Genomic DNA, 15,858 nt, shown 5'->3' with positions numbered 1-15,858 from the left:
GAAGCTATTGATATCTTATCGCAGGAGAGCTATCATGTCTTTCACTCGCTGAAGACTGTTAACAATGCCTCTAGTGGCTAAATGATTCTTTCACCACTGGCCCCTCACCACTGATAGTGCAGTTGACCCGTCTTCATACGATGCCTCCCACGAGGTTAATACATTTAGTTTGTCAAGAACCGCTAATGTGCTCCATCCGGGAATGCGCAGGAGACAGATTGGTGGCTCATGTGGATTTTTTTTTTTTTTCAGTTTTTTAGTTCGGCACCTTGGATAGAGGAAAACATTACAGTTAAGTTACATTTCAGGGAAAGACGTGATTTTAAAACGCTCTGAGTGAAATCGTATGAGGTTCGAAGTAAGCTACAAAATACGAAGTGCAGTTACCAAATTGAAAGTAATTTGAAATTTCCAAGGGCGCAGCGATGAAACTTTAACAAATAAAAATAACAGGAGTAAACTTTGTATCCTTAACAAGAAATGCCCTGTGGGCTGTCCATGTGTGTTCTGCATACTTCCTGCAGTAAGAAAAACATTAAAGAAGAAAGATGCGTTAAACAGAAAGACATATCTCGCCGGTTCTCAGCCTCGTCCTCAGAGAAATGTCTTCCTTCGCTTTAACGTTTCCAGCGTTAGAAATAGGAACGGCCGCCTTGAGAGGTTTGCCTCCTTGCCCATCACACCCATATATAGTCATATAAACGGTCAAATGTCTTGCGACAGCGAATCGCCATTGAGATCCATAAAAAAGATAGGGTATGGCGAACGAACCGGGACAGGCCTTTTCCAAAAAAGTATTGAATGTCCAAAGGAATTCAGTCGCCCCCCCTTGTAAGTACATATTTGACAGGGCACACTCAGAGAGCGCTTGCACTCCAGCTTGGTGTTCGGTTCGGCTCAGACGCTCTAGCTTCGGACCAACCTTCTTTATTGTGGTTTCTCTCGGACTTTTTGGTGCAGCCAAACACAATAAACAGCCATGGATGCCATTAAGAAGAAGATGCAAATGCTTAAGCTCGACAAGGAGAATGCCTTGGACAGAGCTGAGCAGGCTGAGGCAGATAAGAAGGCAGCAGAGGACAGGAGCAAACAGGTCGGCATTTTATTTGGGGAATTAAAAGTTATCCGTAGGAATGGATGCTGGTTGCTTGGTTTGCCAGCTCTATACCTCCAGAATAAATGGATTACCTCACCTGTTTGGATTTATAGAATATACAGGAAATCGACTAAACTAAGGAGTAGGAATTGAGCATGAAACTAGCATTTACTGCTGTTTGCCTATTTGCCTATGTTTTAAAGTATATTCCATAACATTATAATAACTTATAAATTATAATTTCGCTCAAATCATATTGTGCGTAATCCGCGCAGTAATTCGTTGAGTTACATTGATAATAGTTATACTGATAGAGCTATATGAAATGTTGTGTGATCTGAAGTTGAAAGCAAAGCTTTTGTTACATTTTTCCCTTTTAATCTGTTTTGTAAAGTTTAACGCGTACTGGAAATTGTCACTTACATGCGTGTGTAGTTAGAGGACGAGATAAGAGAGGTGGAAAAGAATTTGCGTGTAACTGAGGACCACAGAGACAGAGTGCTTGACGAGTTCCAAAAGGCTGAGGATAAATTGATCGAGGCCGACAAAACCGCCACAAAGGTATTCTGAGTGCTGTTTCCTGAGCCCTCTATAATTCTTCTCCTCCTTTCTCCTGTCTGTGTGTTTCTGTCTATCTGCCTGCCTCTTCGCGCTCTCCGCGCGCACACGCACTCTGCTTCCCGCTGATCACCGCTTCTGAAAACTATGTAAAAACACACTCAGCTCGAGGACGACTTGGTAGCTCTGCAGAAGAAGCTGAAGGCAACTGAGGATGAGTTGGACAAGTATTCTGAGGCTCTTAAAGAAGCCCAGGAGAAACTGGAATTGGCTGAGAAGACAGCCACAGATGTGAGTATGATAGGGCCCTCACAGAACCTCATATTGTTGGCAGATCACTGCTTCCCCACATTTTCTCTGTGTCACTGGTCTTTCTGTGTGTGAAATGACAGAATGACGATTTTTTTTAAGTATAAGTGTTTTTTCGGGCAAGGGTTAACACCAGTCCTGGACTGAATAACACTTCGAATTGAGTTCTCCATTCTGAATACCATAGTCCGGAGTTGGTCTTAATCTTTGTCCAGAACACAGTTTTCTAAGTTGCAAATTAATTACTCCAAGTGTAATTATCCCCGTGATGGACCTCACGGTTCCCTTTGGACTGTCATTTCACCATTTTTGTGTGTATTTGCACTGGGTGTGTTTGATATCACGTATTCGCAACACCACACGAATATGACGTGGTGAATTTAATGGCATAATGAATTTGAATTGATAATGGGCTTCTTCTTGTCACCCATTTACATGTACTGATCAAAACGCAGCTAAAGTACAACAAATGGAAAAATCTTAAGTCACGCTCTAGAGAAGAATCTGGACTTGCTAAATCTGCAATCTTAGATTGGAGCGTATGCGGACCGTTAAATTTAGCTTAATGCTTTATATGGTAAAGGCAATGCGCCTCACTTGGCCGTTTACTCAACCAGCCCTGGACAGTTTTCATTGATTTAAGATCCTATAGGTAAACTACGCACATCACGTTATGACAGAAACATTTATACATGGATAAAACATTGCATTCACGACATACTCCCCTTCACCGAACAATTCAACCAGGTTAAAGTTTTTTTGGAAGGTTGCTTATTATGATTTAGGCTCTTTTTGTTCTGACATTAAATAGACTCTTTCCTACCCTTTGTATTTTCTTGAGAACAAAATCCATACGTATGAATTCTCTTGAAAGAGATCGATTACTTGAAACTAACTGTTACTCCATTAAAAAAAATTTATGTCAAATTTATGTACATCAATTTATATAATACTTAATACTGCAGTAAGTAAATAAATAGGAAAGGAGCGTCGGGACACTCCGCAATAACCATTTCCCTTGGAACGTGCGCTTAGGGCGCCACCCTCTGGATTTACATGGAAGCTACATTTTCGCTTATACATTGTATTTTTACATCAATTAAAATCTTACAGTTTTCATTTACGCTTATTAATTGTATCGGGCACCTAAAGTTTTAATCTTGGTTATCCAATACATATCAGGATTTTTAAAAATATTTGGATTTTTCGCAGAATTGAATCCGCATGTGAACGCGCCGATCTGCGATTAAATCATAATTTACCAGTAGAGGGCACTCTAAATTAACTCATGAGACCATAGGAATGTGCCATAGGAATGTTAATAGTAGGGCAAGCCCACATTATTAAGATAATTGGAATCTGAACAAAATGTCTAATATAATATTATCAACTAAGATAAGAACCACAATCAAAATAATTTACGATTCATTACGATATATGGTTAATTACTAGAATGCTACCTTTCACATGAAACATGGTTACTTCCGGTATTACATTTAGACGTTGCTGTGCGTCTTCTGGCGAGCAAACAAACAGGGCAGCTAATATTTTGCGTGCCGCTTTACAGGGCGTTTCTGCGCTCTGTAATATTTTCAAGGAAAGCGAATAGGCACAACGTTTTGCTAGTCGTACACCACAATGGCTGGATTAACATCGTTGGAAGCAGTAAAACGGAAAATAAAATCATTGCAAGAGCAGGCAGACAGTGCTGAAGAGAGAACAGAGAAACTGCAGAGGGAGTTGGCGCTGGAGAGAAAAGCAAGAGAAGCTGTAAGCACGTAAATGTTTCAAGATGTTAAATATTGAGTAATAACTCTCTGTACGTTTGTTTTACCTTTCTGTTACCTATATGTACGTCACGTGTGATGCTATTATGTATGTTTATTTTTTTGTAAAATTAGAACTGTAACTAGAGATGCCTCCATTGAAATATATGGTGATAACAAGTGATGTTAAATAACGGAGCGGAGCATTTTCTCGTGCACCCCGCGGTGTAGTTTGGCAGCTTGTTAACATGCTAAATATATCATGCTCGTTCCATGTTATTTGTCAGTACTGAATGATTCGGTCCAGGAAGGACAAATTGGATAACTCCATGGAGGTTGTACATTGACGGCAGAACGACCTCATACGTGTACATTTTGGCCGAGAGAAAGTTTCTGAGTGCAAGTAGTTATTCCTAGTAGGCCACAAGAACAATTTTAAAGCAGGATGGTATATATATATATATATATATATATATATATATATATATATATAAAAACTCGTTAAGTGTTCGACGTAAAACAGCAAAACATGTTTTTGTCAGTTTACATTTTTTTTTTCGCCCAAGGTTCCGTTGTATGTGTAAAACTGTGATGTGGATGAGCATTATTGTTTGGTTAAATTTAACAGGTTGATTATTCCTTAGTGATTTCGTCGACAAAGATATTTATTTGTATTACTTTTGTTTCATGGTAGTGTGACGTGAGACAGCATCTCAAGGTTGAGTGCAGTCCTTTTGTTGCCTGATGCTGTTGTAAAGCATCATAGTTTCGCTATACATGTATACCAAAGTCCTGAGACCTAGCTTGTTAACGTTTCAACGATAGATTGCCTTATAAGGAAAAGTTGCCTTGTCGCATATGTTGAAGGTAAAAAAAAAAAAAGCTAAGGGGACCCACCTCTCTTGGTCGCAGCACTAGTCATACACACACACACACACAGGAAACAAAGAAAACTCTTCAATGCTTTGTGTCTTGTTATCTCAAGGGACTACCCTAGGCACAGCTGGGGCCAAACATTATTAGTTTGGTTGTAGTTTATTTTAGGTAAGTTCATTGGTTTACGGGTGTGACTTTCAGAGACTTCAGAAACTAGATGTAGTGACAGACTGCTTTTATCTCACCGTGACTCTCCATATCTCCAATAACAACACGAGACGCACTTTAACCCTAAACACTGCTCCTTAAGCCAGCATGAGGCCTCCTTAAAGGCACAAGTTTTATAAAAGGGGGTTACAGGTTACACAAGTCAAATTATTCAGTTCATGCCTGTTAATCACATTTCAATTGCGTGCACAGTAGAAAGTGCATGCAGGTGTTTGCATATACAGTCACCCAAGTGCAACGAACTCAGATATTACTCCTGAACACTCTGATAAGTCCAGCAAACAAAAGAGAAAGAGAAATAGAAAGAGAAAGAGGAAGAGGAAGACAAGCTTGGAGCTCTGTTAAAAGTTACTGTATTAAAGAGGGGGGGTCAAAACTCAATCTAATCTCAGGCCAGCTTAGTGTTTGACCTTCGGCAGTGTGGCCTGTAGTGTGTGCAGCCTGTTTCTCTGTTAATGTTCTCCCAGTGGAGCAGTAATGAGGCAGGGATTCAGACTTGTCTTCCACATTAAGCCTGGATCCATTACACGCAGTATGAAGCATCAGGAGAAAGGCCAGCTCAGGGGAATGATTCAGTTTTCCCCGCGTAAGTCATTATGGAAGCAAGTGGGCAGATTCAGGCAGTTTTGTTTTTTTTTTTGTTTTTTGTTTTTGTTTTTTTTTATTGTCTCACATAACAGTGAGAGCAGCACAGAGATGGAAGCCTTTTCAAGTTCTTTATGTCGAGTGCTGTCCATTAGCCTTTGATTGTTTGAGCCACTGTGTTTGTGTATATGTTTGAGAGTGTTGTGCCTCTGACTCTTGACCACCACCATCCCCTCCCTGCCTCCCTCCATCCCTCCATAGGCTGAGGGTGAGGTCGCTTCCCTGAACAGACGTATCCAGCTGGTTGAGGAGGAGTTGGACCGTGCCCAGGAGCGTCTGGCCACTGCCCTTCAGAAGCTGGAGGAGGCTGAGAAGGCTGCTGATGAGAGTGAGAGGTGAGAGCTCTTTGTCTCTTTGCTTTCAGTGTGTCTTACAGGCGCCTCACTGCCGTATGTGCTGAAACTCCACTCCTCCCTTCCCTCCCTCTCTCTCTCTCTCTCTCTCTCTCTCTCTGTCTCTCTCTCTCTCTCGCTGTCACTGTGGTTACCATGTGCCGACTCTGCACTGTGGTGGTTTCATAGAAGTAAAGTAACAACATGATTCTGTTTCCTATCCAGTACTACAAATCTAGTGCTTTCTGGAATCAAGTGCTAGTTTGTGTGGTGAAGGAGGTCTGTTGTTAATTTATTTATTTTGTCTCATTTTCAGAGACCTCCCCGCCACACACGCACACTCTTTTCAAAAAACAAAATTTACTTGTTGGTGAAAATTGCATGCAACTTTCCACATGTTTCATCAGGAGCTGGAACCTGGCAGAATCATTTCTTTTTTATTCCTTTCAAATAATCATATTTCCAAGTTAAAATTTAATCACCCAAAATAAACACTCATTTGCCTGAAATGCACGGGCAGTGAGGAAGTCTAAAGTGTCGACGAAGGGGTGAAGTTATACTTTGGGTGATGCAGTTTGTTGTTATAAACTCATGAAGCTGTTGACACCAAGTCAGTGCAACCCTGAATAAACATCAGTTCACAGGGCACAAGGCCCTGTTTCCTCTTCATTGTTTTCAAACACACACACACACACACACACACACACAGCCTCTCTGTGCTCAGAGGCTCTGGACCTGAGCATAGAGCCGCTCTGTGTAGGACAGACCTGGCTTACAAGTGCTGACACATTGCTCAGCCCCCTCCCGGTCACCCAAGTCTGCTAACAGCTCTGGATTGTGAAATGGCGCAGAGGTGTGTCAAATATGGCTCTTAAAGTCTTTGAATATTTGGCCCTGTATCAATACAATTCCAAGACTCCTTTGCCCTCTTTGTTTCCTTAAGTGCTAGAGGAAGTTAATCAGTCAGAGGAATGTAATGAGTGAAACTTGAATACTATGTGTATTCTCCAAATTCAGGACCCTGCTCTAGGTGCAGGACCAGTGATTAAAATGCTTTAAATGTGTTTTTGACCTCAGACTGACGTAGTCATTGTTGTGATGAACCAAGCAAATGAGGAAGCAGGTGGATTAAGGCCCCAGTGAGAGTCATAGCAGAGTCCTGTCTGAAGGCATTGATTAAGGATTGAGGAGTCATACCATAACACACCTCTCTTCCTCTCTCCCTCCTTCCCTCTCTCCCTCCCCTCTTTCACCACACAGAGGCATGAAGGTCGTTGAGAGCAGGGCCATGAAGGATGAGGAGAAGATGGAGCTGCAGGAGATCCAGCTCAAAGAGGCCAAACACATTGCTGAGGAGGCTGACCGCAAATACGAGGAGGCGAGTGTTTCACTGGCCAGCTGTCTGCCGATCCCGAAACAGACCTGGCACACAACACAGAACCTCCTGCCCTGGCACACAACACAGAACCTCCTGCCCTGCCGCGCAACACAGAACCTCCTACCCTGCCATACAACACAGAACCTCCTGCCCAGCCACACAGCACAGAATCACCTGCCTGTCCATACAACACAGAACCTCCTGCATGTTCACACAACATAGAACCTTCTGCCCAGCCACACAACACAGAATCACCTGCCTGTCCATACAACACAGAACCTCCTGCACGTTCACACAACACAGAACCTCCTGCCCAGCCACACAACACAGAACCTCCTGCCCAGCCACACAACACAGAACCTCCTGCCCGGCCACCCAACACAGAACCTCCTGCACGGCCACACAGCGCATAACGAAACCAGCAGTTTGTTTACATACAACACACATTATTCTTCGCCTACGTACAGATCAACCTGTAGCATCTGACGCCTGCCCACTCAGACTTAAAACATAACACATAGCCAGCTTACACAGACATTCAGTATATTTCACTTGCATACATACCTCACTCCATGTTTGTGTGTGTGAGATATGTGCGCTCTGTGACTGATTAATGCAACATATGAACATTGTTAGATCTCACACTTTAGAAATTGGGTGAGTTTTTTTGTAATGCACATTTGTTATTTTATATCTTTAGAAACATATTTCCCAAAATTGTATTCCTTCATGTGTCCTCAGTGTTGTTTTTATTATTGGATGACATTGATAATGATCTAGGAGAATAAATGCTATAGAAGAGGATATTTAAAGTTTTTGGAGGAAATAGCCACTGCAGAGGAAGCTAAAGCTTTTATTGATCTTATTGAAGTAGAACATACCAGTGGCTCCAGTCTGGGGCTCCATTACTCGCTGTGTGGTATCACTGTTCTCTCCTTCAGTCTTTTTCACCCTAGATCGTGGAGAGTAACTCTTGACAGATCTGTACCTGCATCTACGTGTTCAGTTGTATGATGGCACTGAGGGTAACGTGTGTGTTTTGTGTGTATGTATGTGTGTGTGTGTGTGTGTGTGTGCACGTGCGCGTGTGTAGGTGGCCCGTAAACTGGTGATTGTTGAGGGTGAGCTGGAGCGTACAGAGGAGCGTGCTGAGCTGTCTGAGGGGTAAAATACACACACACACACACACACACACTTCAAATCGATTTTCTCTTTCACTTATCAGTTCTTCACGCTCTTAACACCATGAGCATGTTCATCTTTAACTTTCCTCAGGCTGTCTCTCCCACTCTCTCACCGACCGTTACTGAGAAAAAGTCAGAGTTTTTCTTTTCAACATCTGGTGCATGCCTAATGTCACAACTATTTATTTTGTTGTTATTGTTGTTGTTTGCATGTACTATTAACCTGCATGTCCCTCACGTTTGGAACGGCCTTTCCTTCCTCACCATCACTAACAGACGAGTGCGGAGATTAGAAGAAGAGCTAAGAGTGTTGGACCAAACGTTTAAAGCTTTAAAAGCCTCTGAGATGAAGGTATTTCACGCTAACACCTTTTTTTTCCTCAGGTCTGACGTACTCAGATTTAGATAGCCTTCTCACGCCAGTCATGTTCAGTGGCTTGGCAGAATGAATCTTTGCTTTCCTGCATGCTCCCCCCTTGCTCGATCTGCTTCATTCTTCTTTTTCATCTGCTTTTTATCTCTCTTTCTCTCTCTCTCTCTCCTTTTTTTAACTTTTTTTAGACTTTTCATCAAAGATATTTGCCCCTCTGACCAAACAGGGTTGCTGCATGACACATTAGTCGCACAGACGTACTGTACATATACACATACAGAGAATAGATTTTTTTTTTCCACCCCCACCCTCTCACACCCCCTCAGAGTGGGTGTGGCACATTCCTGCATTTGGGGGGGGGGACCTTGAGCTCCCCTATTCTATTGTCACCTGTGTCCTTATTCATTTTGGGGGTTTTTATTGTGTTTTTGTTTTTTTTCTCCCCAACTTTCTACTCCTTTCTTGCATTTCCCTTATATCCAACCTGCTGTGTTTTTTTTTTTTTCCTCTTCTCTTTTTCTCCTGTTCCTCCCTTCCACTCCCTCCCTCCTCTCTGCACTCCTCTAAAACCCCAGCAAATGCTCTGAGCTTGAGGAAGAGTTGAAAACTGTGACCAACAACCTGAAGTCACTGGAGGCCCAGGCAGAGAAGGTAGGTGTGCGGGCCTCCCTCCAGGAGGAGCCATCTGGGAGCCATCTTTGAAGCCCCAGAGTGATGAGATGCTTAATTCCAACAGGAGAAAGAAAATATGTTTGTGTTAAAATGATGTTGAAATGAGAAGATGTGGAGTTGAGTTTAATCCAAAGAGGTAGTGAATTATTTGAGGTGGTAAGATAACGATAGGAGGCTTTTTTATGTTGGTTATAAGGTCCACTGGAGTCATTGCTGACTGACTGTTGTTGTCTGCAGTTGTTTACTCATTTTTCTTGTTTCATGTCCACAGTACTCACAGAAAGAGGACAAGTATGAGGAGGAAATCAAAGTTCTCACTGACAAACTGAAGGAGGTGAGTTTTATTGCTTATTATGTATATATATGTATGTGTGTGCGTGTGTGTGTGTATGTGTGTGTGTGAGAGAGAGAGTGTATATGTATACGTGTGTGAACATGTGTGCGTGTGACGAGTCTAACGGCACATCCTCTCGCCCCAGGCTGAGACTCGTGCTGAGTTTGCTGAGAGATCTGTAGCCAAGCTTGAGAAGACCATTGATGACCTGGAAGGTATGACTCTCTCTGACTCTCTCCCTGTTCTGTTCAGACTCTCCAGGTCTGAGCTAAGCGTTCAGTACTGTTCAGTCAGCCTCATTCAGAGAAGCCACAAAGCCAAACTTCCAATGAGGTTTCACACCCCGCTGAGAGCGATGATGCTTTTGACCTTTCCTTTATGCACTGTCAAAACTCCTCTCCAACTGACCCTTTCACTTCCTCTACAAGTCTTTCTCAACAGTTTCTATGTGTGAATTTTGTTGGTTCATAGCGAAATGAGAGCTCATTAATAATATTTATGACTCTGTAAGTTAAACTAGAGCAGTTTTGGGAAGCTAGATTAAACATAGGCTTTAAGCATAATTAGGTTTTTATTGCTAAGCTCTTTAGTGGTATTTATCTGGTCTTGTCAGAGGCATCATTTTCATAATTGGGTTTCAATGAAGGAGAATTGCTGATGTGTAGCTGCTGATCAAAACTGCATCCAGTAGTGCACACACATACACACACACACACACACACACACACACACACAGAGGAATTTCTCATTTAGTTGCTATTGTGATTAAGGAGTTGGTTGGTTTGGCGTTAGCATTGTTGTTGAGCTGGAAGAGCCACAAATGTTGTCACCATCTGCTGTGTCCTGAAGCTTCTGAGGAATTTGACATATCTGTTCACATTTCTGTTTTCCTGAATTTCACATTTCTGTTTTTATTCCTCTATAACTTTTTGTCTCTTTTTTTTCTTTCTCCACTCTCATCCTCTGTCTGTCTGTCTGTCTGTCTGTCTCTCTCTCTCTCTCTCTCTCTCTGCCTCTTTCTCTTTCTCTCTGCCTCTTTCTCTTTCTCTCTTTCTTTTTTTCTGGGCTCGATGTCACCTTTCTCTCTTGGGGCCTGTCTCGCTGCTGGACTGGATGCACCAAACCCTCCCCCCTGAACCCTCCCTCCCTCCCATCCACCCCCTCCACCTTCACTTTCCCTCCATCCCTCCCATCACCTCCAAATAGATGAGTTGTACGCCCAGAAACTGAAGTACAAAGCCATCAGCGAGGAGCTGGATCATGCCCTCAACGATATGACTTCAATGTAACCACCTCTTCCTCCGCCTGCCTGTGTCTGCTGCTCCCCTCTCTCCCTCCCTGCATTACTGTGTTCTCCTCTCATCCCCCCCCCTCACCTCCCCACCACCTCTCTGTGTTCCCTTTCTACCCTACATCTGCTGTTTTTGTCACTCTACAAAATCTGTGGCTCCTCCCTCTATCCGGGGTTTTCCTGTCGCAAGTTTAGAGGCGTGGCCTCCTGCGGCGTCGAGTTTGTATCAGCAAAATGTGTGCCTTTATCTCGCGCGTTTCACATTGTGGTTTTCCTCCCCGACGTGTCATTTCGCTACAACAACTCTCCTGTCCTCAGAACAGTGAAGCCCTGTGCGTTTTCTTTTTTTCTTTAGAACGCTAAAGTGACGGAGCCATGGTTTTTTTGTAGAAGCAGGATACAGCAACAGTTTACATTTGTCCCAAATTTTTGTTTTTGTGATCCTTGTATTGATTTTTCTGTAAAAGTAATCAGTGAAAAAGCCTCAAAAGCTGTACCGGGTGACTTCCTGTACAACTAGACTGCATTTTCACTCTTGTGTTTGTTTACCCTGTCAACCTTAGGTGATTTAGTACTAACACGGTCTACTTCTGTCCAGAAGAGAGGCCTAAATGTGTTTTGAAGTTCATTTGTGCTCGGAAGTTGAGAATAGTTGAAGTTGAGTTCTGTTTGAACTGTGTGCTGATGGGTAAGTCAGCCATGTGATTTCTCTGGGTGTTTGCCTCAGTTTCATCCTAACAAAAGAACACATCCTGTGACGTGTTCTGATGTGTTTGATTTTTCTAGTATTACGGGTGACTTAGAGCACATAGGACGTCTAAGGTTTGACATCGCAGCGCGAGGTTTTGTTTGTGAACGTGGGTGCAGTAGAGATGTCCACTCCGGGCATTGTGAGATCCCTGTGTGCAGTGGTTCCCTCTCTCTCTCTCTCTCTCTCTCTCTCTCTCTCTCTCTCTCTCTCTCTCTCTCTCTCTCTCTCTGTTTCTGTCATTCACTCATTCAGGGCTTCTCCATCACTTTGTTTTTGCTTCTTTTCTTCCGTGCAGATAACTTGTTTGTCCCCTGCATCAAAAGACGCGTCCTGCCGGTTGAGTGGCATCATTCTGCTTTCTCCAGCCGTCTCTTCTTTTCTTTCTCCATCTGTCTATCCTCCCTGCTTCTATCTTTCCTACCCCTCTCTCTGTCAGGATTCATCCATTAGTATTGTTTCCCATCTCTTGTACAGAACCTTTCATCCTTTCTGTGTTGTGTAAAAATAAACATTTTCCTTCTACGTAAAACTATACCTCTCACTTTGCTTTGTCCTTCTCTTTATTTTTGTGGGTTTTTTCCATTTCTGTGAGCTTTTGTTTTGTTTTGTTTTTGTCTTAGTTTTGGGGGGGGGGGGTTTGAATGGCTCTAAATAAAATTGAAAAGCCCTGCTGTTCCTTTTTTCGGGGGTTATTTTTTTGTTGTCTCTCGGTTTCCATGTGTTAACATTGCAAGAGATCATAGATTTTAGCTATATAATGAGGAAGTTACTCGGTGCATTCCAAGAAGTACTTCTCTACAATGTAGTCAGTCTGTTTTACATATTGCGCAAGCACCTTTGGCTTCTCATTCAAATGCTCCTGGCTTCATGAATAAATGCTATCACAAAGGCAGTTTTTGTTGATAGACCTGTATCATGATTAGCTACCAAAGCCACAGAAGAACTGATACTAGCGTGCGTTGCTATGGTAACACTGTGCCTCTGTTTCCATATGCGAAGGCAGTGGTGAGGAAACTGAACAGCTCCTCTGTGTGGCCCCGCCCCCACCCTGTGCCAGTTACGGTTTTAATCAGAGACAGGCATTTCTTTATGTGCACTGAGAGGTCACAGGGCGTGGCACTGGAGCAACTCTAAACAAACTTTATTCCTATTGTAACTGGAACTGCCTTAAATCAGACATCAGACAACCTCACAGGATGGTAAAGCTTTTACATGTGATGAGCAGATCAAAAGTAGTAGAGAAAACATGGAAGAGATTTGTGTGTGCTCCGGTATTGACGTTACTAAGCGTTCAGAGTAGGAGGACTCACCTGAATGCTCTGCAGTAAGGCAATTGTAGTTTTGTGGTGTATGTATGTGTGTATATATATGCTGTTTTGTGAAGGCTCTGAAACACTACAGGTTTGAAGAACAAAAATGTAGCACATAGAGACTGACGTGGGCAGTTCATTTTGTAGTCCCGCTGGGACTCAGTGCAATTGTTTCCCAAAACAAATATTAAACCCTCTGATCCTTTGTTTACACATTTAAAGATATTTAAGGTAATCCCACGCAATTAAACGAATGCTCTCGATCCCACCCAGCCCGACAAATCTTATAATCTCTCTCTCTGAGACACACACACATACACAAACGCACAAACCTCTTTCTCTCTCATTCACTCTCACACTCACACCCACAAAAGCAGATTTATGCTTCAGTAAGATTATATGAGTATAATTCCAGGACTAATAATTTGTGAATTATGGAGGATTGAGAGTTTTTGCTTTTGAATTTAAGGAGTCCTAGTGTTAGATTGCAGAGGGGGGGGGGGGGAAAGACACATTTTCCCATGGCCAAGACCTTTTATCCTACAGATTTGTGGAGTATATGCATACATTGAGGGGTTTTATACTTTATATATGAGGTAAAGTATCAACAAATATGAACTAACATCTTTTTTCTGTCTATCACCTGCTCTGACAACTCTGTTCTTTCTCTTTCTCTCTGTCTCTTTCCTTAACCTGCTGCTTGGCTTCTCAGATCGTCTCTACCAGCAACTTGAGAAAAATCGTCTTCTCTCTAACGAACTTAGAGTGGCTCTGAATGAGGACTAAAAAAAAAAAGATACAAAAGGATTTTTTATTATTAACCACACACACATGTACAGTGTATACTACATGCATGCATTGTAATAATCTTCCAAGAAAACAGATGCATACTGCGTCTGTAACATGTGAAGGATGCACTGTGGAGTGATGTTAAACCAGGATTAGGCCTGCTGTCTCTCTCTCTCTCTCTCTCTGTGGGAGGCCGTCCCCTGCTCATAGTCTCATTAACCATCTGCAGTGCTGTCCACTCACACTGTAGTGTTACGCATGCTTTTTGATTGTATGGAAAACTCCACTGTAAGGCCTGTTCCCTGGTCTTGCACTGACGTAAGGCCTGAGCAGAAGACCCTGCCCAGCTTCACTGAGACGGAATGTCTCTCACTTTCGTTGTTTTATCATTCGTTAACGTTAGGATGGCCAGTAATGCTTGATAGAGTTGTAAGACATTGCCATCCTGCGTAGCCTTGGTTTTGGTGTGGTCATGTTTATGTCTGTTGCCAGCTTGAATTGAATGTGCCTGATTGTTCCTGCTGCATGCTGTCATCAGTGCTCTATTGTGAAATTAATCTCATTTTGTTTGTTTTTGTTTTCGGCTTGATGTTCTAACAGAGAAACTCTCACATGCTAAAGAGGAGAACCTCGATATGCACCAGATGTTGGACCAAACCCTAATGGAGTTAAATAACATGTGAAAAGCTGGTTCTCCCCACCTCTTCCCATTTGGTTTTTTTGTTGTTGTTGTTGTTGTTTTGGTTTTTTTGTTTTCGTTGTTTGCACCTCGCTTGCCATAAACCCTCCCCTGGCTCCACAGTGGAGATCCAGTATCCATCCAGTGTCGGCTTGTCATTGTACACCATCCCATCCACACCCTGTTTCAGTGAAACTCATCTTGGGAGAAAATCTTAGGAAGAGTAAAGCATTTCTTAAAATCAGCCCACAGTGAGAAACACTAGAATCAGTACCGGCTGGTTTATCACTGAAATGACATCTACATCTACATGGGGTCTTTTTTTTTTGACAAGTTATCAGATAAAATAATGTGACATTTATAACAAAGATTTCTTTTCAGCATGCTTTAGCCTGACAGTAATGTCATGATGTACTTCCATTTCAGTCTGGTTATACACATACTTTGTGGGGGGGGGGGGCTCCCATAAGAAAGACAAAGTGGACGAAAATTGCACTTAATCTTGAAATTATGCACATAATTGTCAACATAGTCTACTCAAGTCTTAAGCCAAGTTAAGTAAAGATCCTTAAAAAGAGTTTAGTCCTTTTTTTTTTTTTTTAAGACAAGCTTCCTTGGAAGTATAAGTTGTATTAGGTCCATAAGCATGGTGGTGCTACTGTGAAAACACAGGTCCAGCAGTTTGTAGTCTGTGTGGTGAATTAAAAAAAAATCCTACATTTCATTTGGATTCCTCTCCACTTATTGGTTTAGTGCCATTCTGTACCCTGATCAGAAAGGGATTTCTCTTTAGTACCAGTTTTATTAATTTATTTTTCTTTATGACTTAAACTCAATACAAAATGTACGGCAGCATTTTTTTGGCGACTATATTTTGGGTTTCTTTCTGTGCTTTTGTCAAAACCTGTGGTACTTCCATTATGTCTAGAAACATGGTCCATTCATATCTGGTAGTGCCTCTTTTATTTTACAGGCATTTTAAAAATGTACATGTTTTAAACGTGTCTCATATCTGAATTGTAAAAAGGTAATAAATATAAATAAAACCACCCAGTTTGAGATTTTCTAAAGACTGGAGCACATTTTGTTGTTGATTTATTTGTTTGTTTGTTTGTTTGCTTGTTTGTTTGTTTGTATCAGTGTCATGCATTCACTTTTACAAGCTCATCCTCTTTTACTCACTGTCTCATACACACAGCAGACAGACTTTATCTGCAGTCCTGTTATTTGCTCCAGAACACCAGCTCTCAGTGGCTGCGGAAGACAGAACGTTGCCTGACAACAAAA

The 15,858-nt window shown here is 42.1% G+C and overlaps 1 protein-coding gene across 16 annotated transcripts; it reads left to right on the top strand.

The window, feature by feature from the left end:
* The first annotated feature begins 902 nt into the window (after positions 1–902).
* Positions 903–15,589, top strand: tpm1 (tropomyosin 1 (alpha)). 16 transcript variants are annotated; one of them, XM_030766931.1, is made up of 10 exons: positions 903–1,093; positions 1,532–1,657; positions 1,820–1,945; positions 5,680–5,813; positions 7,071–7,188; positions 8,282–8,352; positions 9,321–9,396; positions 9,689–9,751; positions 9,897–9,966; positions 14,493–15,589. In XM_030766931.1, the coding sequence occupies exons 1-10, from the start codon at positions 980–982 to the stop codon at positions 14,573–14,575; spliced, it is 981 nt and encodes a 326-aa protein (XP_030622791.1). In that variant the 5' UTR covers positions 903–979; the 3' UTR covers positions 14,576–15,589. The 16 variants fall into 16 exon arrangements, with proteins under 16 accessions (XP_030622791.1, XP_030622793.1, XP_030622795.1 ...); XM_030766933.1 differs by lacking the exon at positions 1,532–1,657; XM_030766935.1 differs by lacking the exons at positions 1,532–1,657; positions 9,321–9,396 and adding an exon at positions 8,649–8,724.
* The last annotated feature ends 269 nt before the right edge of the window (positions 15,590–15,858 follow it).

The sequence above is a fragment of the Chanos chanos genome, chromosome 2 (genome assembly GCF_902362185.1).
Source record: "Chanos chanos chromosome 2, fChaCha1.1, whole genome shotgun sequence".
NCBI lineage: Eukaryota > Metazoa > Chordata > Actinopteri > Gonorynchiformes > Chanidae > Chanos > Chanos chanos.
The sequence above is the reverse complement of the archived record's forward strand: the minus strand, read 5'-3'. Positions and strand labels throughout refer to the sequence as shown.

Coding starts and splice junctions, on each gene's coding strand:
- tpm1 (XM_030766931.1), top strand. CDS start 980: ATGGATGCCATTAAGAAGAAGATGCAAATGCTTAAGCTCGACAAGGAG. Junction 7,189..8,281: donor CTGACCGCAAATACGAGGAG/GCGAGTGTTTCA, acceptor GCGCGTGTGTAG/GTGGCCCGTAAACTGGTGAT. Junction 9,752..9,896: donor TCACTGACAAACTGAAGGAG/GTGAGTTTTATT, acceptor CTCTCGCCCCAG/GCTGAGACTCGTGCTGAGTT.